The 20,801-nt window shown below is 51.3% G+C and overlaps 1 protein-coding gene across 3 annotated transcripts in view; it reads left to right on the top strand.

Annotated features, from left to right (window-relative positions):
* The window catches only part of FBXO42 (F-box protein 42), a 37,843-nt gene extending 17,259 nt beyond the window's left edge, over nt 1-20,584 (top strand). For all 3 annotated transcript variants that reach the window (XM_026089900.1, XM_026089899.1, XM_026089898.1), the window contains 6 exons: nt 13,667-13,820; nt 14,872-14,982; nt 15,512-15,608; nt 16,440-16,496; nt 16,974-17,090; nt 17,332-20,584. In XM_026089900.1, coding sequence (XP_025945685.1) covers nt 13,667-13,820; nt 14,872-14,982; nt 15,512-15,608; nt 16,440-16,496; nt 16,974-17,090; nt 17,332-18,447 — 1,652 coding nt within the window. In that variant the 3' untranslated portion in view covers nt 18,448-20,584. The remainder of the gene's footprint in view (nt 1-13,666; nt 13,821-14,871; nt 14,983-15,511; nt 15,609-16,439; nt 16,497-16,973; nt 17,091-17,331) is intronic.
* The last annotated feature ends 217 nt before the right edge of the window (nt 20,585-20,801 follow it).

Raw genomic sequence — 20,801 nt, 5'->3', positions numbered from 1 at the left:
TTGTGCCTTAAGATCTCCTGAGGTTGTGCAGGTTGTCCTTGACTGTGTTTTGCGTCTTGTTTTTCTGAAGCGGTGAATAGCAGTCCCTGCTGAGACTCGTTACTGAAATACTCTGGTCTGACCCTGTATCGCAATTCTTCTGTTCCCGTTACAGAATGACTTGTCTCGTATTAAGAGAGCGAACGATCTAAGGCACATCCTTGCTTTGAAAAAAGCAACATCCTGACCTGAGCATGCCAATAGTCTCTCCAAAGCAACGTTGCTCGGTCTCTAGGCTGCTGCTGATCCCTAAGACATCAGAGCGCAGCATGCAAGATGTTTCTTAGCAAAACAAACATGTTCCCATGTATGCAAGGAAGGAAACCAGGAGAAGCGCTTTTGAAAATAAACTTTCAAAATTTAGCCTAACTTGTTTCCATTTACAGCCAAATACCCTTGAGGGAATGCTGTAGAACGATCCTTGTGTACATGCGTGTTTCTAAACTTAGTGAAATGTTTAACAGCCCGATTTAATTGAAGGCACACCTAACATTTTATTAAAAACTTGGGATCACCTTGAGCACACTAAAGCCATGTCATAGCTCCTGGCCTCCTGGGAATCAAAAGAAGTGAAGAAGTGATATCTGGCACAGAATAACGTCTCTAATTACGGCTACAGCTGCTGGCTTCARGTGTCTAATACTTCAAAGTAGAACAGGTTAATGAAACAGATGGAAATTCCTCCAAATGTTTGTAGTGTCTTTCTGGCTGAAAATTGGGATGGATGAGATCTAAACAAAGGGAAGAATGCTGTTGTAGCACTGAATGCAGCCTGGAAGAGTAAAATCTTTCTCTAGCTTTTGGCCTGATCTGGTTTGTTTATTCCTTATGGACCTTTGAGGTTAGTAGGCATAGGGCATATTTCTGCCTTTGCAGAGCTGAAACTTTGCAGGTTGTYACTGAAAGTCCACATTGTCTCTTCCACCATGATCTAAAGCCTATTGGAGCCTTCATGCCTAGAGTGACTCGATCCCATTGGAAACTCTGACTTAAGTTTCTCTGTGCCACAGTCGTTTAAAAACAAGTCCTCCTCGGGTTCAGCCGCCTGACTTCTGCCTCCRTACCTGACCTGCGAAATGCCCCCAGCACCTATTTGGCAGGTTTTGCATGGAGCTCTAACGAAATGCCTCCGAAGGGCTTTCGGAGCATCGGATGAAAGGTGCTGTAGAAATGTAAATCCGCTCAGCCGTGCGTTATTAAGAGATGCTCAAACCTGGGTGCCAGTATTTTGGAAAATGAGTTACCGCATCTGTGTGTACAGGTACAGAGCAGGCTCGTGCTGCCTGCCGTTTGCCACACCCATCACGTTCACGCCGTCCTTTGGGACRGAGGCGCTGTAGCAGCTGAGGTTTCTCGGAATTGCTTTCGCTATTTTGATATATTGAGCTTTTTCCTTTTTGGGCTCCCAGGTTTGCAAGCAGATTAGTAAACAGCAGCGAAGTGGTGGTAGTCTTTGACAGCTGTATTCTCCAACCCGGTGCTCTTGTGTCGGGCTGGGAGTGAAGAAGGAGCGCTGGGGGAGAAGGCTTTTTTTTAAAATGCTAAGCTGCAGTGTGGAAATAAAAGAGCAAGAGCATCTTTTGAAGAGGAGTCCTGGTAGCTAGAGAAATATAGCTGACGGTACGTATGGAAATTCTACAAAGCGCAGCATGCCGAAGTGGTCCTCCTACAGGTACGTGGGATCCGTTGCTCAGGGCTTCACTGGGAATGAAGACGGCAGCTGGGCAGCACCTTCAACCGTTTCTACTGCAAAATGAGGTATTGCAGGGAGTATGCCCTGCTTTCCAAAGGAAGCAAAGTCCCTTGAATATGGAATTTAACTTCATTCGAGCCTCCGAGCTTGTTCAGCAAGCTCCAAGCTGTGGCTCTGCAGAGCTCGGGTGTTTCTCAGTGCCTTTTAGTCCCTTGGTTAGTCTGTGCAAGACAGACGGCATGTTAATTTTTTCTTTGCTTGGGTGGTTTAGAAAAACGCCTCTAATGAAATTTGCCTTATTAAATGTGAAACATTTCAAAGCCAAGAGATTAAAAATTGGCAGGTGAGGCGTGTGGTTTTTAGCTGTTATAAATTAATCTGCCAAAGCCTCATTGGAAAGGTATCGCTTGTGCGTGGAGGGCTGGCTTGCAGGAGACGAATCCATCGGTGTTTGGGTTCAGCAGCAGTGCCCTGTGGTGGAGATCAGATGCTTGATGTGCGTGAGTCTCGTTTACAACACACATCTCTCCTCCCTTTGCTTTGCCGGGCCCTGTCCTCCTCCTTTCTCGTGGCCTCTTTGYGTTTAACCTGTGACAGCTTTTGTCATCTGTATCTGTTTTGTTCTGAAACAACCTAGTGCTGCCTCCCGCTTGGGCGAACGCGGAGCTTTTTCCCCTCCTGGTGGATTTTTCTGCCAGGTCTGTCCCGTCGATAGCTGCCTTCGGAGAGACTCTCCCTCCYTTCTGGATGGCAGTGAAGGTGACGTCTTCAGTGCTGCAGAAGGTGGTGAGCTCTTCCCTAGGAGGACAGCTGAGACACGGCGCGTCTTGCAGTTTGACAGCGTTATGTGAGTGATGCCAGGGACTTGGAGGTGGAAAATACACACCGACTGGACGTGTGTGACTCCTGCTTTCACCAACCCAGGCAGGAAAAGCCTAAAGTCCACCCTCTTCTTCCCTACTGGCTTTAAAGCTCTTGGATCCTGTCTGGCTTGTTATATAAAGGCTTCAGAGAKAAAGCAGAGGTAGCTCTTAAATGCTAGTCAGCAGAAGGAGAAATARGACTGATGTGGACTGCCTGTATCAGAGCAAAAAATACCTGCGCCTCCCATTCCCGAGCATTTTGAATGCAAACATCTGTAGTGTAGAAAATGGAGGAATAGCTAGAAACCTGGTAATGGGTTATCTTCCAGAATCCAGCTGTAACTGATGCTCTGAAATGTGCGTGCATCTGAAAGAAGCTGTGCTTCTTGGTCGTTTCCTCTCTTGCGGGGAAGGAGGGATTTTTATTTTTTTTTCCACCCCCCCGATGCTGACGCCTTTCACAGGGGAATAAAGCGTCTGCTCTGTGTCTGAAAATCATCTCGCCGTGCAGCCCGCTCCCTCCTTCACCCTGATCGTGCCCGGCTGCAGGCTGCCCCTTGACCTGGCTGCATTGTTCAACTTCTCTTATCGATGCGCCCGAGCCGGGTTCCCATAGCGCTTCCGAGCACTTCGGTTACGGGAATAACATCGGGAGGTTGGGCAGGAGCCGCAGAGCTCATGAAATCACTCCATAACTTTGTTTCTCCTCTTTTTTTTCTTCGTCCGTCTTACGACTTGAGGGTGGGGGGCAGAGAAACGTAGGGGCTGCTCAGCAATTAAAAAGGTCCTCGCCTTTTCTGCAGGGATGCCAAGATGCYGCTGCTGTCGCCTCCCCGTTGTGCACAGCGTGGCAGGAATCGCTTTAAAGAAGTCGGCCCRCACGGAGGTGGGAAATAGGCGTGCAATAGGGATGAGTTCGTGGCCGAGCTCGTTCATGCAGCCGTGTCRAACCTTCACCTGGTGCGTTGGCTGCTCGCTCTGCCTGGGCTGCGTGGCTTCGGATGAAAGAGCCGCACGTGCTCCCGTCTTCAGCCGAGGCCGCGCTGTGCCCGTTCCTGTGGCTATCTGTGCTGGGGGACGACTGAAAAAACTGGTACGGAGGTGTTAAGACTTGGTAAATGCAGCRCGTGTTTTAGCAGGCAAAAGCAACCGGTGGTTTCTCTCTCCCGTTCCCCGTTCTCGGCGCGCTGCATCAATTCTGCAGTTGTTGGGAGCTGAGCAAATCCTTATCCTTATGCAAAATGTAAGAAACGGTCCCCACTGTGGGAAATTCGCTCCTCAAAGGCAGACTAGCAATCGCTCCGTCAGCAAGTAAGCAAGGCACGATTCTCTGGTGTCAGTGGTTTTCCGCTTGCCTCAGTACAGGTCCGGGGACTTTGAGGTCCRCTTTAGGGTGTTGAACCGCAAGGGAAAAGCTGGGCCACTGCGTCGGGACCGAAACGGAGTCGGGGGAGAGGATACACCACGTTCACCCTGGTTCAGCAGATGGGAATATTTTAGTCTGTAGGGACGCTGGATRTCTTTCATGGAGATCGCGGACGTCGGCTGGAATCGAGACAGTCCCGAAAGAGGGCGGATTTGCCCCAGCAAGGAGCTCTCCGGGTGACTCTCGCCCTCCCCTTGCTGTTGCACACCATAGCTTACGCTGGCTGGCTGCCATCCACTCTCAGCCCGGCGCTTGGCGCTCTGCTTTAGCATGTCGGAATTTAACTTTTCCGAAGCGCTTTCCTCAAATCGGAGCTGGCAACCCTGCTGCGGTACAACCGGCGCGCCTGTGCGTAYGATGGAGCGACGGACTTGATGAGGAATGGTTTGAATATGCTGTCTCCTAGATGAATGCTGATGAGAGGGGAAGCGATTTAAAAACCACACGCTGGGGCTTTGAAATATGCCTGGGCGACGTTCATCTCTAATAGAAACTCCGTGCCTTGGTGCGTGGAGCGGTCCTTTTGCTTCGGCACCGAGCTGATCTGCGTGTCCTCGGCTAACGAAAGCGCAAACGCAGGCAAACAGGGTCCCCAGGCTCCTCCGTCGTGTTGCCCGCTTTGCAGCAAGGCGGTTCCCRACGTGCTTTAAGGCATGTCAGGCCATAAGGATGGCTGAACCCGCAGGTCTGCTCCTTTCCTCCTTTCCTCCTTCCCCCTGCGCTCGGTTAGTGCAGCAGCAGTGATTTCTGACATCTTTCCTTGCAAGCAATTTCGTTCCTTTTATGTTTGAAGCGCTCTTTCATTTTTTTTTTATTTCCTCAGAAATGATTGCCAGAAAACAGACCTCTCTTTGGACWTTATCAGTGCAGATCTAGCAGAAAGGCATGAAAAATAGCTTGTTGCTTTAACCTTGTTAGATTTAGATTCTGAGAGAGCAGGTCCCCGGGTGCAGATCCCTCCAGAGATTAACGGAGGAATTTTTCCCACTATTGCCTCTATTGGCCTCCATGTCCGAGACTGGTGCAGGGCATTTTTAGCTTCTCCAGTCCCCCTTTTCTCCAAACAACGCACAAAGGTAACCTCAAATGGGACGGGGCRGCTGGCCGTCGAGGGCTGTTTGATGTGTGCCACTTTTCCAAGTTTGGGGTAATGTAGGCTCACTTTAAACATGACCCCGGGGCATCTGAAAATCCTGCTGACGAGCATTTTATACCAAAATTGGGGAAAACTATTTGTGGCCCTGTTGGTAAATAAGAAGACCGTAATCTGCAAAAATAGGTTCCCAAGGTTAGGAATCCTTATATAGACAAATGAGCGCTTGGAGCTTTTTAATGGTGCTGAATGCCCAGTAGCTCCCCATGAGTTTGGAAATGCCCGAGTGTTTAACATATTGGAGAGTTAGGCTAATTGGGGTAAAACTTTGTGCATCTGCCATTGAAAATTGAGAAATGTCTACCCTTAAATACTCATTATACAACCTCCAAAAATGAGTGCTTGGAGGGTGATTTGCTTTTTTTCTTTTTCTTTTTTATTTTTTTAATGCAGTCCTTCAAAATGGTATTTCCATGAGCAGTAGGAGTTAGGTCTGATTTTCTCAAGCTTTTCTTTTCCTCGGTAGATTCTTGGGGATCCTAATGTCCTAGGCAAGATCTGTGAAGGCCTTTCCTTTTAGGGGTCTGTCCTCTTCCTGACACKGGTTTTCACAAAACTGTAGAGAATTTTCTTTCTTTTTAAGATCTCTGTTCCTCTGAGTTTGGTTACTTCAGCCAAGCTGTTCAAAAAGCTATTGGGAAGCTGCGAACCACCAAAGGAAACAAGGCACTTGCGAAATTATCTTTTCTTTGTTTCTTTTTCAGGAAAGAAGGCTTAAATTCAAACAGGCGCCCCAGCCACGCTTAACTAGTGCTTCCAGCTGCAATGTCTCTGATAGGAATCATGCTTCGCGCTGGAAAGAAAGCGGATAGTCTGAAGCAGCTCCCAGTGCTAGGCCAGTGCCCTCCCCTCCTGGACGCTGCCCCTTGGCGCGAGAGGTCCAGGAGGTACCGTGGTTGCGTCGGAGCATTTGTCCGGCCACGGGCTCCCTGCTCTCTTTACCCGGAGTTATTCCTTTCTCCTTCTAGATGTGTTGCCGCGTGTTTCCTCCTGGATGGTTATGTCCCACATTGGGTGAGGGGGGACAGCTCCATTTTCGGTTGGCAAAGTGAAACCCTGCTACCCTGATGGATTTCTGGCCGCGGAAAGGTTTCGCCTTGTCTGCTGGGAAGGAGCTGGGATTTTTGGAAAGGCTTTGGACAGGCTGTGGGGCCACCTATCGGCAAGAGCTCCTTCCGAGYCAGCTGGGCGAGCAGGTGTGCGTCTGGACATGGAATTTCGCTGCTTTGAGCCGATGCTGCTATTGAGCCATTGCATTAATAATCCTGTCCGCAGCAATTAAATATGCAATTCGATGAATATGCAGCATTAAGYGTGAGGATTTCTGCTTTGCAATCGATACTCTAGTATTAGGTGCTCTCAGACAGTGAGCTCCTTAAAATGCTCATGCTTTGTAACCTGCTTTTACGCCTTTCGCAAAAACACATGCTTTAAAATCTCTCCTTAGATCTGCTAGGCACGCAGGATGACCAAGCACTGCATCATGCTTGTCTTCAAGCCAAAGGAGAATATTTATTCCTTGCAGGAAATATTTAGCAGAGTTTGGCATTCAACGCAGGAGTTACGGGAGAACAGCGCGCCTCTCGGGCRAGCAAAGCGTAGTGCAGGAACCGATGGCTTTTTGAGATGATCAGCTGCAATGACGAGAGGGAAACCGCAGGTAGGGAAGAGCTGGTTAAAAGGAAGATGCCGAGAGCGGGACTGAACGCCAAGTGGGGTGTTTTAGCATGTTGGATGTGGACTTTTCTCCCCCCATCCCGGGGGGACGACGCGCCGGAGAAGTAGCATGCAGGGCTTCAGGCGTTCAGTAAGTCGTTGCCTTTGCTTTGTAGCAGCGGTTTTGAGATGAGCGGCGTCTCTTTGCTCCTTCCGCCACCACTTTGTGTGCTTATTTGGGTAGGTTTATCTGACTGTGCACAGGATGCTCTTTAAAGAAGAGCGGCCACTGAGGTTTCTAGCCCTTCGGCAGCTATAAGCTCACCAAATTACGCGGCAGTAATTTCCTGAAACGTTGCTGATTTTGTGTTGCGCTGGAAGGGCCAGCCGGGTTCCCCGAGTTGTGACACTGCTCTGCAACATCCCCTTTGCCATGGCGAGTGAAACGAGCCAGCTGGGAGTGCGACTTCAAAGAAACGTGTGGCGGATAGCACAGACGGAGTGTGCCCCTCTGCCAACCCATACGCACTTAGGCCCCGTCCCGAAAAATCAGTCCGTTATTAGTATGGTGTAGTCTGACACGGCAATTTCCACTTTTCCATTGGCATCCTTGAGGAAAGACGAGCAGCAGGAGCTGATCAACCCTTTCTCTTTTCAACCGCTGAGCTCTTCAATTGGCATCAGAGTTGTTTTGTGTAGCCTGTTACTCCAGTCACTCCAAATTCTGCAGGGTGCAATATCACTTAAAGTAGTGGAGGGAACAAGTAATTTAGCAGAGCTTTGCAAAGAAAGGTGGCCGGCTATTACGTGATAAGGGTGCAAAGACTCTCCCGACTCTCGCTGGCATTGAATCAGCGCTGCTAGTGTTGCACCATAAAGAAATTGCTGACGAACGCTAGTAAAGAGTGACTCGATCCTGTTGCACAGGGCTCGGAGGATGCTGATGCTCCTGACGATGACTTGAAACAGCTTTATAGACTGAYTGGACTCTAAAGCTCTGGGATGTGGGAATTTCCAGGGCAAAAATGACTGTATGATGTTGCAAAGCTTGGAAGTAACTCATCCTCTCTGGAGACTTMTGATCTCTGCTTGCACGTGAAAGGCAGCAAGAAACTTGGCCTTAAATGCAACGCTGCAGGTTTCCCTGCACTCGTACCACGAGCCGGTGCAATTGTAGGGTGGAAGTTGGGCGCCGAGAGCACAAAGGAAACTTTTCTGTGGGACAGCTGCTCTAAAAATCACAGTGGCTGTGGTTGTGGCTAAGTTATGTACCTGGTTTTTTACATTCTTGCAGTTAGATTTAGGGGAGAGAAAACCACCCGTAGTTCTGCAGAAGCGCGCCGATGCTTTCCTGCTAATTGAGAGATATTTTGCATGCAGCAGATACGCGCCCGAAAAATTTTTGATTGCAATAGGCTGTGCCTGTTGGGAAGGCTCAACTGGGTTCTTGTTTAATTATTATTATTTTAAAACTCCTGCAAAACTTAATTCCTGTCTGTGAGAGAGAAGCTTCGATAGAAGTAGATCTCATTTCCTCTCATGTAATACTTCCAAGCAAGAGGAAGGAATTTTTTTGAGCCCAGATTTCAAGGAAAGCTAAGTTGCATGTGGTTCTGGTAAGGGAAAATTATGCTTTCCTGGTTCTTAAAAGCTCTCAGGTTTAGAAGGCCCAGCCAAAGCCTGCCTTGAAGACATTTGTAATCCCAAAGCCTCATTTTTCATGTTTCAGAATAAAAACGGGTGATTGTCGGACAGTAAATCCGAGGCAGCCGCGTGCTACGTTGCTGCGAATCCTAAATGCTGCCGTTTGACTTTTGCGGGGTGAGCCGTGCCGTGGGGATACCCACCTGCTCCCTTTTCTCGTAGCAGCTCTCCTTTGGCGTTTCCCAATTCTGATGCTTTTTAGGATCATCCAAAGCTCTTTTTCTGCAGCCTGCTCTCTATTCCAACCTCTGCACCGCTACCCTCCCCAGGACAGGCAGCTTGTGTCATCTTCCCATTGCAAGACCCTGGCTCATCGGACCACTGCGGGGGGAAGAAGCTCGGGGCAAATCCGCTGACCGCTATGGAAAAATCCAGGCTGGACTGCGAACCAAGGGATTTTATTTCTTTTCCGGTTTCCTTCCCATAGAGGGGAAAAGATGGGGGGGGTTTCACGCCGGCGTGAAAGTTTCACGATAAGCTGAACAAGTCAAGGTGCAACGTTCTCAGCTGCAGGACAAGTGCTGGCCAATGTTGTTTTTATATCTGATTATTTGGTTCAGCATCTATCTCTATGCCTTTCGCCCACTTTTTGGGAGTAATATATTCCACTGGTATTGTATATTATGAGATGAAGTGCATCCTTACCCAGCCCTCTGGGAATTTGCTTGTACCCAGGAACGTGGCTCGAGCCGCCGTGCGGCTGCGCTGCCCGTCGCGTTTTGCTGGGGCAGGTAGGCACCGTTCGCCCCGGCGCCCTTCCCTAAAACCGCCCTGCATGTTTGCTGCGTGGATTGCGGGCGGCTTTGGGAGCTCGGCTTCCTTCGCGGTGAAATCCGCCGGCTGCTGGACTCACTTGCTTTCATTTCTCGGCTCGCCCTTTGAAATTGGAAACTCGGCCGTGGGCCTGTTTTTGTTTATCCTGTCTTTTCATGTACGTTGAAGCGGCTCGCGACAATTGTGATCGGCTCGCTGGAACCGCATCGAAAACAGCAGCGTCTCTCGTTGAAGCTAAGGCTGCCTGAGAAATCGGTCGGAAGCAGCAATAACAGCTCCCAGCTGTTATCAGGAGTATTTCTCTAATCTATATCCGGAAAGCTTAGTCTTCCGTGATAAAATTCCCACAGTATTTAACCTCCCTGGTGTAGAGAACTCTTTCCATACCGTAACTTTACTTTTTGAGGTTGTGCAAACACTTAGCTCTACTCCAGTGGAGCTCCTCTTTTCCCATCCTTCCCTGAATTATATTGATCCAAAGCAATTCTTTCATCCCATCAGAAGCCATACGGTTTTTCCCTGTGTTTTTATTTGCATCGCTCAAGCTCCGCTCCATCCCACGCGGGTTGTGCCCCCTTTTTGGAGGTCCTTGGGGCTGTGCCTGGCTCGCATAAAAGGCTCGCGTGGAAATGTGCATTAAGCATCCCCTGATAGTGTTTTTTATTTGTTTGTTCTTGTGGCTCCTGATCGCTGCGTGTGCTGCTCCGGGTGCATCAGAGGGCTGGACAGGCTTTAAAAAGCTTATAAGGATATATCATAAATAAGTAGCAACTAGAGCTCATGTCAGAAGACATCAGAGATTGGCATTTCTCTTCAAACGCCCGTAGAAGCTGGAGTTTTTTTTTCCTTTGAGGTATGTATCTGCCTTGTGAGCCAGGAAAATCCATCAGTCGGGGGAAAAAAAAAAAAAATAGCTCTGACCGGTTTTTCATCACTCATCTCTACCGAATAAGCAGCGTCTGCTGTAAAGGGATGTTTCCGGCAATGTTTAGAAGTAGTTAACTGCTACATCCTCCGCGTGCTGAAATTCATATCCCCGAGGAGATACAATCTGATACGGGGCTTCATTAGGACGTGGAGCTTGGGTCCCCGTTTCACCCTCAGCAAGGAAGAGCTCCTCGCTGTGCTTTTCATTGGGGTGGAATTATCGACGGAGGAAGGAGCTGAAAACGGTGCAATTAGCTAACGATGCTCCTCTGCAGGCACTGGTATCCTCGAGTCGGTGGCGAGGAACGGAAGACTTTGCATTTGCAAGCGTAAGAGCGGGATGCTGCTAGCGATCCATTAAAATCCTGGAGGGGAAGAAGCCCTCCTGCGTCACCGATGCTGCTGCCGGTCTTTGAAATGCCGCTTCGCGCATCCTACAAAGCCACTGGACTTTGAGGGCGGCGTTATGGGGTTGCTGGCGATTGATGTTCCTAATGGCAGACGTCGCCTTTGCACAGCGCGTGCTCGAGACCTGGAGTCATGCAGGCTGCTGTCACGTTTCTGCCTGGCCTGCCGCTGTCGGGGCTCTCGTTTYGGGGCTCTGTGTCCTTCGAGATGCTCCTGGCCTTGCTGAACCCTGGGGAAGGAGGTGTGGGAAGGTAGCGGTGGCATTGCGTGCTCATCGTGGTGGTGGCAACGAGGGGGAACACAGTAACCTTCTGCCACCAGCTTCTCTCAGAGGTGTCTGTGTGTATACTCTTATCCTTTTAAACTGCCAGTCCCGTGTCTGGAATAGATCCGCTGGCTGCTCCAAAGCTAAGTGCAGTTATTCCAGACCCCTGAATACTTCTCCAGATGGTCATGGTTGTGACCAGTGTCTTGGCCATGTTGTAAAGGTCTTATTCTGCCGTCGCTTTGGGGCCTTCCCGATCGTCTGGGTGCCCATGAGGCTGCTGTGGTAGATCTCCACTCCTGGGACACCAGCACCTCTCTGCTTCCCTCTCTTTGGAGAGAAATAGGAGGTGCTGTTTCTCCTGGTTTCAATCCAACGTGTTTCCACTGGAGTACGAGATGGGCAAAGTGAAGTCATCTCCGATCTGACCAGCTTGCGGCGCCTTCCTTTCACGCAGAGCCGTCTTGCGTTGAGACGTYGCTCCATTTTTGCGTACCCCGTGCGTCGGCCGAGGTTCGTGGATTGATTACGCAGAGATGGAGCTCCCAAATGGGAACGCTTGACACGTCTTGGTGTTGCCGGCTTCCTTTGAAGCTGTGTAAACACCGCAATCGTCTGGTTACCAGATTGGAAGAGCGTAGCTTTAAAAGACAAACTTTTGCCTAGACTTCTAAAACTGAGATTTCTCATGCATAGCAGAGTGAAGCTTCGCTTTTGTTTACACCTGTACAATGGCCGATAACAGGCAAAACTTCTYGGAAAAAACAGGCCTAGACTCTACCTTGGGCTGTCGGCATAATTGCTGTTGAGTCTTTTGGGAACYGTGTCCAAGGCAGGGGTTCGACCTCTGGGTTGTAGCGGTGGTACGGTTGCTTTCCTCGCTCTCTAGCATCCGGACCTTTTTGAGCAAAGTGCTACTCTGTTTCCCTAACTCCATCCTGATTTGCACTGGAACGATTCTTGCTGACCCTTTTTGTTTAAAAATAACTCCTGTCCCGATTTTAAAAAAAAAAAAAAAAAAAAAAAAAAAAAAAAAAAAGGAAGCTTTCGGCTCGTGCTGGTGTCTCTGTCGCAAATGCACCCCCACAGCCCGGTGCTGTCTCGCAGTATCCTCGATGCAAAAAGCAAGCTGAATCTCTGCAAGCCGGGCAGAAATATTTGCTAACAACCGGTTTGTACCACTGAGCTTGGGTGAGCGAGTTTGTGCCCTCCTGGAGAAATATTTGTGCTGGAAAAGCCGCTGGCACGAATGTCTGTGGGAACAGCGGTTGGTATAACAGCTTCTCCTCCCCGGCTGCCTTGAGCCTGGTGGGCTCCTAAAGGGAGCTGTCTGTGCCAGGCTGACTTAATTGCTCATTGCCGTGTAACGAACCGGGAAAGCTGAAAATTGAGAATTTGGGAACAAAGAGTAGCCAAACGTGACCCTCTTCTGGCATTTTAATCTTTAAGGAGGCCTTGGGTCAAGTCCTGGACATAGTAGAGCATGTAAATAGCATAAGAACAGTTTCCTGCATGACTTTGTTCCCCTTTTGCTACGTACCTGAGAGCAGCAGCAAAATGTGCGTGGTCCCCAGAGAAAGGCAGAGAGCTCAGGGGCTCCGTTGCCATCGCTTTTCCCATCTGGATGGGGGGTGCTTTCGGCTTGGCTTTTAACGCCCGCCTGAAAACCATCGCAATCGAATCGCTTTGCTCAGCTGCAGCGTCTTAAAATAGCCGCTCTGGTTTCTTTTAAAAATAGTCTCCGTTCTGCATGTCATTACCTGCTAAAAGTGTTTCTCCAAGTCCTCCTATTAGGACACTGGAGAAGATGTCTAAAACTTCACACCGTCTATTCAACAAGGTCGTGACACAGTGTCTTTGGCTGCTGGAGAAGGCAGGATTTGGGKTTTTTTTGTTTTGGGKTTTTTTTTTGCAGCCTAGAAGGTGCCTGGCCTGAGCTGAGCAACAGCCTGGGATCCCCAAGACTTTCGAACCTGGAAGGAGATGAGCATAAATCCCTTAATAATTAGCAGAGGAGCATCACGCGGTCCAGGCTTTCCCGTTTCGCTGGTGTGCAGAGCTGCTGCAGCTGGGGAAATGTCTCACGAGAGCTGCCCGCCTCGCGGGAGACGAAATCCCGTCGGCTTGCAGAACTAACGCCTGCTCTAATGCTGGATTTTAGACACCGAGGACGTACGGGAGAGCCCAGGAGCCGCGTGGCCGTGCCGCTGCTGCCTCAGTAGCCGCCGATGTTGCTCTTCGCAGCCGTCACCTTCCTCGGGCGCTGTTGCAGCCTGCCGAGGAGCAGCCGTTAATTCTCGCAGCGAGGGCTTAGGGTTAATTGTGTCTCTTTGCAAAACCGGGATTCGCCGTGCGCCACCGCTCGGGAGTACCCGAGTGAGCTGCTGCGAGCAGGGCCAGATGCGTTAGGACTGGTGTTCGTTCTCGCTCCTTCCTCGGGGAGACRTTAGTAGGTATTTTGGAGATAATTATTGCTTTTATTCCGTGCTAAAGCAATAATTTAAAGGGGTATGTTAGAAAACTAGTAATTTCCTCTCAGTGACTGACAGATGTTTTGCCATACATGAAATGTGCTTTCAGGCTCCTACTAATTACGATGACACAAATTGGCAGTAGTTTTCTTCCCAGGCTCCCGACTCTAATTTTGTCGTCTTCTTCTCTTCCGTCTTTTTAAAGGGGGAGTTCCCACGGTGTCGCATTTTTGGCGCCCACCTTGACTGTGGTGTCCTCACCTTTCCCCTTCTCTACCCCTGCTCAGGTTCCTACCCCTCGCCCAAGGCTGGGGCCACGCTGGTCGTCTACAAGGACTTGCTTGTGCTCTTCGGTGGGTGGACGCGGCCGAGCCCTTACCCTCTGCACCAGCCGGAGAGGTTCTTCGATGAAATCCATACTTACTCGCCCTCCAAAAACTGGTAAGCACGAGAACATCTGGATTCGAAGTGCATGCTTTGGCCCCGGAGAGCTGCCAGAGGATGTCTCTCCAAGCTCACCCGCGAGGKCTTATAAAGCCAGGGAAGATACGTACGTTCGTGGTGTGGCCAATCCTGGTGTGTCTGAGGATACGTTTTTAAAACGAACAAAAAAAAAAATGGCATCATGGTCAGGCCCCAGAGACCTGAGCATGGTGCTGAGACCTCTCAGTTACTTCCGTATTTCTCTAGACTCGTACCTAAGATATGCCAGGCTCCCCAAGTGTTTTCTGGAACRTTTTCCAGCCAGGCAGGAAATCTGGATGTGTGGATTTTAAATATGTGATTCATTTGGCTGTTTGCTTGAGGTCTTTGAGGAAAATAAGAGATAAAACCTTAACTCCTGGAGGTTTTGCTTTGGCCAATGGTCCGAATTCAAGGCTTCTGGTGACACTTCAAGGGGAAAGCGATAAAGCGGTTGTATATGCCATTTTCGAAAGCTCTTTGCCATTAAATCTCCTAGACTAAGAATGTATCCAGCAGTGACCAGGGAGATGGCAGGAATTTTCCTATTCCTTCTAAACACCATTCTGCTGGTTTTAGACCTCGTATTTCCACTGATCTTTGTGTGAGAAAGGAGCCGATGCTGTATCAAAGGGGCGATGAATTTTGCTTCCCTTTCATTGAGAATGTTTAATCATCAAAAGTGTCAATTACCCAATGCGCTTTTGGGTAGCGACTTGAGAATGCTGTAATTAAAGCGCGTTGGAAATAGTTCAGGGCGAACTTAATTGAAAGGGGCCATATTTCCAACCTGGCCTTGTGACTTTGTCATGTTTTAAAAATGTATTAGTATTAGGACATTGGTATTTCTAATTAGGTTTGTTATTATTTGGCCCTCCGTAGGCTTTCCCTGAGGTTTTCCTCTGTAATACATTCTTGAGGACTCTGCTGGCTCTTGGGATGGATTTATTTATTTATTTATTTATTTGCCATTCATTCAGTGCTTCCTTTTCTCATCGGATGGTCAATGTTTTCTTCCCTCTTCCCCCAGGTGGAACTGCATCGTGACCACCCATGGCCCCCCTCCCATGGCAGGACACTCCTCCTGTGTCATCGAAGACAAAATGATCGTCTTTGGGGGCTCSCTAGGATCTCGGCAAATGTAAGTTTGGGACGAAGACAGTTGACAAGCACTCCTGCAAGGAAGGAGTGTCTTGTATTGGTCTTGAGATGGTTTGTAGCATTTTGGTGCGGGATTACCGTGCCRTTGCTTTCCAAGCTTTTGATTCCTGCTCAGCATGGTGTGAAACAGTGCCCTGAACTGGGGCAGCAGAGAGAAAGGTGAGGCGTGCAGAAAGCCTGTGTGCAGTTTGTTCATCGGAGGAGATTGCGGTGATCCTCTCTGCTGGTGATCCTTTTCCTGCCCTCGTGCATCTGGGATGAGAGATCAGCTAGTACTTGCTGCAGGCCAGCTTTGGGGTCTGCCTGCTGACTTACCACGCCTTTCACCTCTTCTGGGGAATTCCCTTGAGGCACCAACCTGAAGGGAGCCCAATTCTGGCAGGAAGGATCTACCCTAAATCAGCATTTCGGATGCCCAAAGGGCGTCTGAAGCCAGGTGCTTATTTGGGACCTGGAGGGAAGCGAGCATCTGTGCCTGCGGCTCAGTGTTTGTTGTCTCATCCCTGCAGGAGCAACGACGTCTGGGTGCTGGATCTCGAGCAGTGGGCTTGGTCCAAGCCAAACATCTCTGGGCCTAGCCCTCACCCGCGAGGTGGCCAATCTCAGGTGATGCTCTTCTTCGCTTATTCAGCTCCAGAGCCAAAAGATAAACCAGAGATTAAGCCTTGTCTAGCTGCTTTCCAGCTTCCAGGCAGCCCCCTGTGGCTCTCCTGAAAACTGCTGCCCAATTTCCAAGTTATCTTTGCGGTCTTTGCCTGCCAGGCCTATGTTTTCTAGCCATTTATTTGGTGAGGTTGCACTCTTAAAGCTCCTTAACGTTCAGGTAGATACTGTGCTGTGTCTTGCACGTGACTCAGAATTGTAATGAGCATTTCGAGAAACCAAATTGCTGGGTTTTGCCTGTTAGAGCAAAAAGCAGCTAACGTCACCCCTGGCAGGTAAAGATCCAGGAAAAAGTATCCCACGTTGGTTTTGCCGGTAGCCCCTTAATTACTCTGATGTTTTGATTCAAGTGACTTGAAAAAGGAAAAGACTAGGGGACGAGCTCACGGGCACCGTCCTGCTGTGAGCACCTAACAAATATTGCCCCGAAGCATGCGGCCTGCCGGATGGGCCTTTCGCCCTCTCCCTTCTTGCGATCCGACCCGTGTGGAGCATCGGGAAGGGTGCTGGTGCTCACCCGTAAGAGGGACTGGTTTGGAAGCAGCTGGGGGGCGAGGAGGAGAGGCTGAGGCAGCGGCGTGAACTCTGCTTCCCCCTGGGCCTGGCAAAACCGGCTCTCCATCCCAGCTCCACCCCTCGTGCTGGAGCAGACGAAATTCAGCGACGCCTGCGCTGCCGAGAAGCTGCCGGCTGGCTCTGCCTGCGCTCGCGGGCCTCGCTGAAAGCCGCGCCGCATCCTTCCTGGCCTGAAATGCTCTTCTTTGCCCCCTTCAGATTGTAATAGATGACGAAACCATTTTAATCCTTGGTGGCTGCGGTGGTCCCAATGCAGTAAGTATACTGTGGGGAGCAGGAGCGGGAATTGCGTGTCTCCCTGGAAGTGTGAGCCCCTGGGGAGGGGGGATCGGGTGTGTTAGCCCCCAGACACCTGGGGCTTCGTATCCTGCAAAGCCGCCGTTTTTTCTGATCTGGGCACCCACGCTGCAGGTTTCCCAGTGAAGCTGCCACTGTAGCTAGAGCCGCCTTTAATTAATAAAAAGCACCCCAGGCGCTATCTGAGCAGCTCGCCGAGGTTAATTGAGTCTCCGAAGAATTAGCCCTGATTTTATAATGGGATAGAAGATCTAGATGAAGTGACTTGTCCATAGCCGTAGCAAGGCGTAGTCACTCCTCCGCTTTCAGATCCCAATCTAGGTCACCGTTCCTCTGTCTGCGGCAAGGCAGCTGCAAAACTCCGTTCCTCCCCCCCCGAAGGAGATCTCCTGGCAGTAAACCAGGCTCCTAAATCGGTCACGCTCTTCTTTGCAGCTGTTTAAAGATGCCTGGTTGCTGCACATGCATACGAACCCCTGGACATGGCAACCGCTCAAGGTGGAGAATGAAGACCACGGAGCGCCGGAGCTGTGGTGCCATCCTGCTTGCAGGGTAAGAGTCTGGCTTTGGGACAGCGATGCGAGGATGGTGCTCAAAGGGATGTTGTGAAAGCGCCGGGGTCAAACCACTTGGTCCCACAGTGTCTCTGGTCTCTCGCATACGTTTGTTGATCTTTATTGCCTGTCCCGAACGCTCCGAATCCCCTCCCTGTTTCCCAGCTGCCTCCCCGGTACAGCGCGGAGGGACGTACTGCAGTTTGTAACCCCCTCTTTCTTCTTTCCACCTCTTGCAGGTGGGACAGTGCGTCGTGGTCTTCAGCCAGGCTCCCAGCGGGAGAGCGCCGCTGAGTCCCAGCTTGAACTCTCGCCCCTCTCCCATCAGCGCCACGCCGCCCGCCCTGGTCCCCGAAACGCGGGAATACCGCTCGCAGTCTCCCGTCAGGAACACGGACGAGGCTCCCTGCGTGAACGGCCGCTGGGGCACCTTGCGACCCAGAGCGCAGCGGCAAACCCCGTCGGGATCCCGGGAAGGGAGCCTCTCCCCAGGCAGAGGGGACGGTTCGCCTGTGCTGAACGGGGGGAGTTTATCACCCGGAGCCACCGCAGCCGGTGGCGCTTCCTTGGACAGCCCGGTACAGGTCGTATCACCCAGCACGCCTTCTGCTGCTGAAGGATACGACCTGAAAGTCGGGCTTTCCCTGGCGCCGAGGCGGGGTTCACTCCCGGAGCAGAAAGACCTGCGCTTGGCGTCTGTCGATTTGAGCTGGGAGCAGAAACCGGCTTCCATCATCTGTCAGATGGACGGTGTGGACAGCAGGACGGTCGGCGGAAGCGTGAGGAACCCCCCCGAGCAGACAAACGGGATCCACACGCCGCCTCACGTCGCTAGCTCCCTCCCGGGGGCCGTCTCTCCCGGCGCGCTCCGGAGAAGCCTGGAGGCYGTCAAAGCCCTGTCCTCCAAAGGCGCCTCGGCCTCGGCGGCATTAAGTCCTCCCCTCGTTTCTTCGCCGGGGTCCCCTGGCAGCCAGAGCTCCGGCGGTGCCGACGCGGGCTCGGCGCCGCGTCCGGCCTCCACGCAAGGCGATGGTCATTCCTTACCTCCCATCGCCCGCCGCCTGGGCCACCATCCTCCGCAGTCCCTAAACGTGGGCAAGCCTTTGTACCAGAGCATGAACTGCAAACCCATGCAGATGTACGTGCTGGACATTAAAGAGACCAAGGAGAAAGGACGAGTCAAATGGAAAGTGTTCAATAGCAGCTCCGTGGTGGGGCCGCCCGAGACCAGTTTACATACGGTGGTGCAAGGCAGAGGGGAACTGATCATATTTGGGGGCCTCATGGACAAGAAACAGAACGTGAAGTACTATCCCAAAACAAATGCCTTGTACTTTGTGCGAGCGAAAAGATAATGTGGCGCCAGCCGCTCGCTGCCACCACCTTCTCCCCTCCCTTCCCCGTGGCTTTCTCTCCTTTTCTTTTTACGTCCTTACTCTGGCACGCAGGCGTTGAAACTGTGAATTAGGGAACAGCGAACCAATAAAATGCAAAGYGAAACGTCAGTGCTGCCCTCCAGTTCCCGGTAAGACACCCCCCCCCCGTTAAGAGAACTGCGTCCGCCGGCGGGGAAGGACCTCTGTGCCGCTAGGAGCCGCGTCGCTGGGCTCCGGCGGGAGCTCTTTGCCCATATCTAGGCCGAGAATTTAGGGTGAGCAGGTGGGGAAATCTGCCGTGCAATATCCTCTTGAGAATTTTTTTTTTTTAGGGAATGGCAGGAAAAATCTTTTTTTTTATAAGAACACGCTGAATAACCTGCAGACTGGAGGCTGTTAGCTTGTATGCACTGATTATTTCCATGCTTGACTTAAAAGTATGGCTGTGTAAGGAAAATAACAGCAATAGCTAAAAAGAAATCTTCCAGCACTGCGAATCGTAACTGTAACCTTTGCTCCACGCAAACACGATGCCTTTTTTTTTTTTTTTGATCTCTAAACCCTTTGGCCTGAGCACGTTCCCATCAGGGAATTACAGGGAATATGGGACGTTAAGAAGGAAGAAAGGACAAAGCGTTGCATCGAAATGCCAAAGCCCTCGAGAATTAGGCAGGACTTGTTTTAACCCTCCTGCCCTCCCTGCCAGGTCAAATTTTACCTGCCGGCTTGCGCGGAGGAAACCCTTCCCTAACGCGGCGCAGCCTGCCCGAGGAGGGGAGAGCTGGCGGTGACCCTGCGCCCTGGCAGCACTATGAAGTGGCCCCTTTTACTCTGTTTTTTATTTTATTTTGTTTCCTCCCTCTCCGTCTGGCCACTGAGTTTTTGCTAGGCTTGGTGACCGCTTCGGGCAGAGTTTTACCCCAAACCTTTGCACTCAAAACCTTCCTCCGGTTCCCTCGCGGTTCTCGCTGGCAGGGGGGTGTTTGGCCTCTTCAAGGCTCTTGGAAGCGGCCACTGGTTGCCGTGAGCTCGCGTTTCTTTGCTAAAACCTGCCCGTTTGGGCCAAAAGGTGCTGAGGATACCACGCCGCGTTTTTTCCGGTGCCCGGACGACTCCTGTCGTCATCCTCGGAAGTGAAAAGCGGCATTGAACGCCCAAGGGATTGGGGGGTGGGGGGAGAGGGGTCTAAAATTTCCAGGAGAAGAAAAGAAAAGAGAAAAAAAAATGCATTTCACTGCTTGTTGCTTGACTCTTTTGGAGCTGGATTTAATAAATCGCTGGTCGTGCTTGCGGATCCTCCTGGCTGTCAGAGCTCCGCAAGCAGATTCGGGCTGGGGCGGGGGGGGATTATACTGCATTTGTGCCCGTCCCAGCTCTGTAGATAAACGTTTATTAAATCCGGCCTCTGCGACAAATCTTCCTGCTGAACGTATTGCGCCTCATTTCGCCCTCCTGCCGCCCAAACCTCAGCAGCACCTCCGGCGATCTCGGTATCAAAAATACCACTTGCCAACCCAGAATTTTTTCCCGCCGCCCCGGAGCAGCTTCTTGCAGAAGCCCAGCAGCTCCGCGCCCAGCTGCTCCGTCTCCCTCGGCTTTGCACGGCTTGCTGTTCGCCCCGGCTCACTCCGAGACCTGCATCGAGCCTTGAAAACCAAAAATTGGGCAGGTTGGCGTTGGCTCGACGCGATCCTGCTTCACGCTGCCTCTGTTTTTCCTCCTCGTGCTCCCGCGTTGGTTAACCCTTGGCTGCTTTGCCGCCCTGGTGCTCTCTGGCCTCCGCGGCCCTGGCTCTCCTCCTTCTCCTCCTCTTCCTCCTCCTTCCCCGCAGGGTCACGATGAATTCGGTCTCGTGGCAGCTGTGCGACGCCTGAGCCGCCGTGTCGCTGGTGCCACGAGTGAGGTTTCCCCCCCCTCCCCGACTCAGGTTGTACAAGCATCACTTTGCCCCGCTCCTCCCCGACCTGTCGTTTTAGGCTCAGCCGAGTGTAGGAATGAAAAGTGAATTTGGGTGATATTTAAATCTGTGTAAATTTCTTTTTTTCCCCCCCTTTTTGTTAATGTTACCCCACCCCGAATTTTTAGCGGTTTAACAAATAAAGACGGAAGAAACGGACGGCTGTTTAATGTCTTTGCCGAGCCGCTGTGGAGGGTGAGCGCCGGGGCGAGGAACAGCCGGCAGCCTCCGGTGCGCGGTTTGGCGGCGTGGGAAACGGGGGACCTGGACCCCCAAACGTGCTGGCGCTGGGACCTGGGGCTGTGCCCCCTGCACCCCCGTCCTGCAGGGCCCCCCCATAGCCGGGCCCCCCCCCCCATAGCTGGGGTTCCCCCCT

The sequence above is a fragment of the Apteryx rowi genome, unplaced genomic scaffold (assembly GCF_003343035.1).
Source record: "Apteryx rowi isolate R43461 unplaced genomic scaffold, aptRow1 scaffold_835, whole genome shotgun sequence".
Lineage (NCBI taxonomy): Eukaryota > Metazoa > Chordata > Aves > Apterygiformes > Apterygidae > Apteryx > Apteryx rowi.
Note: the sequence above shows the minus strand (reverse complement) of the source record. Positions and strands in the feature narration are given on the sequence as shown.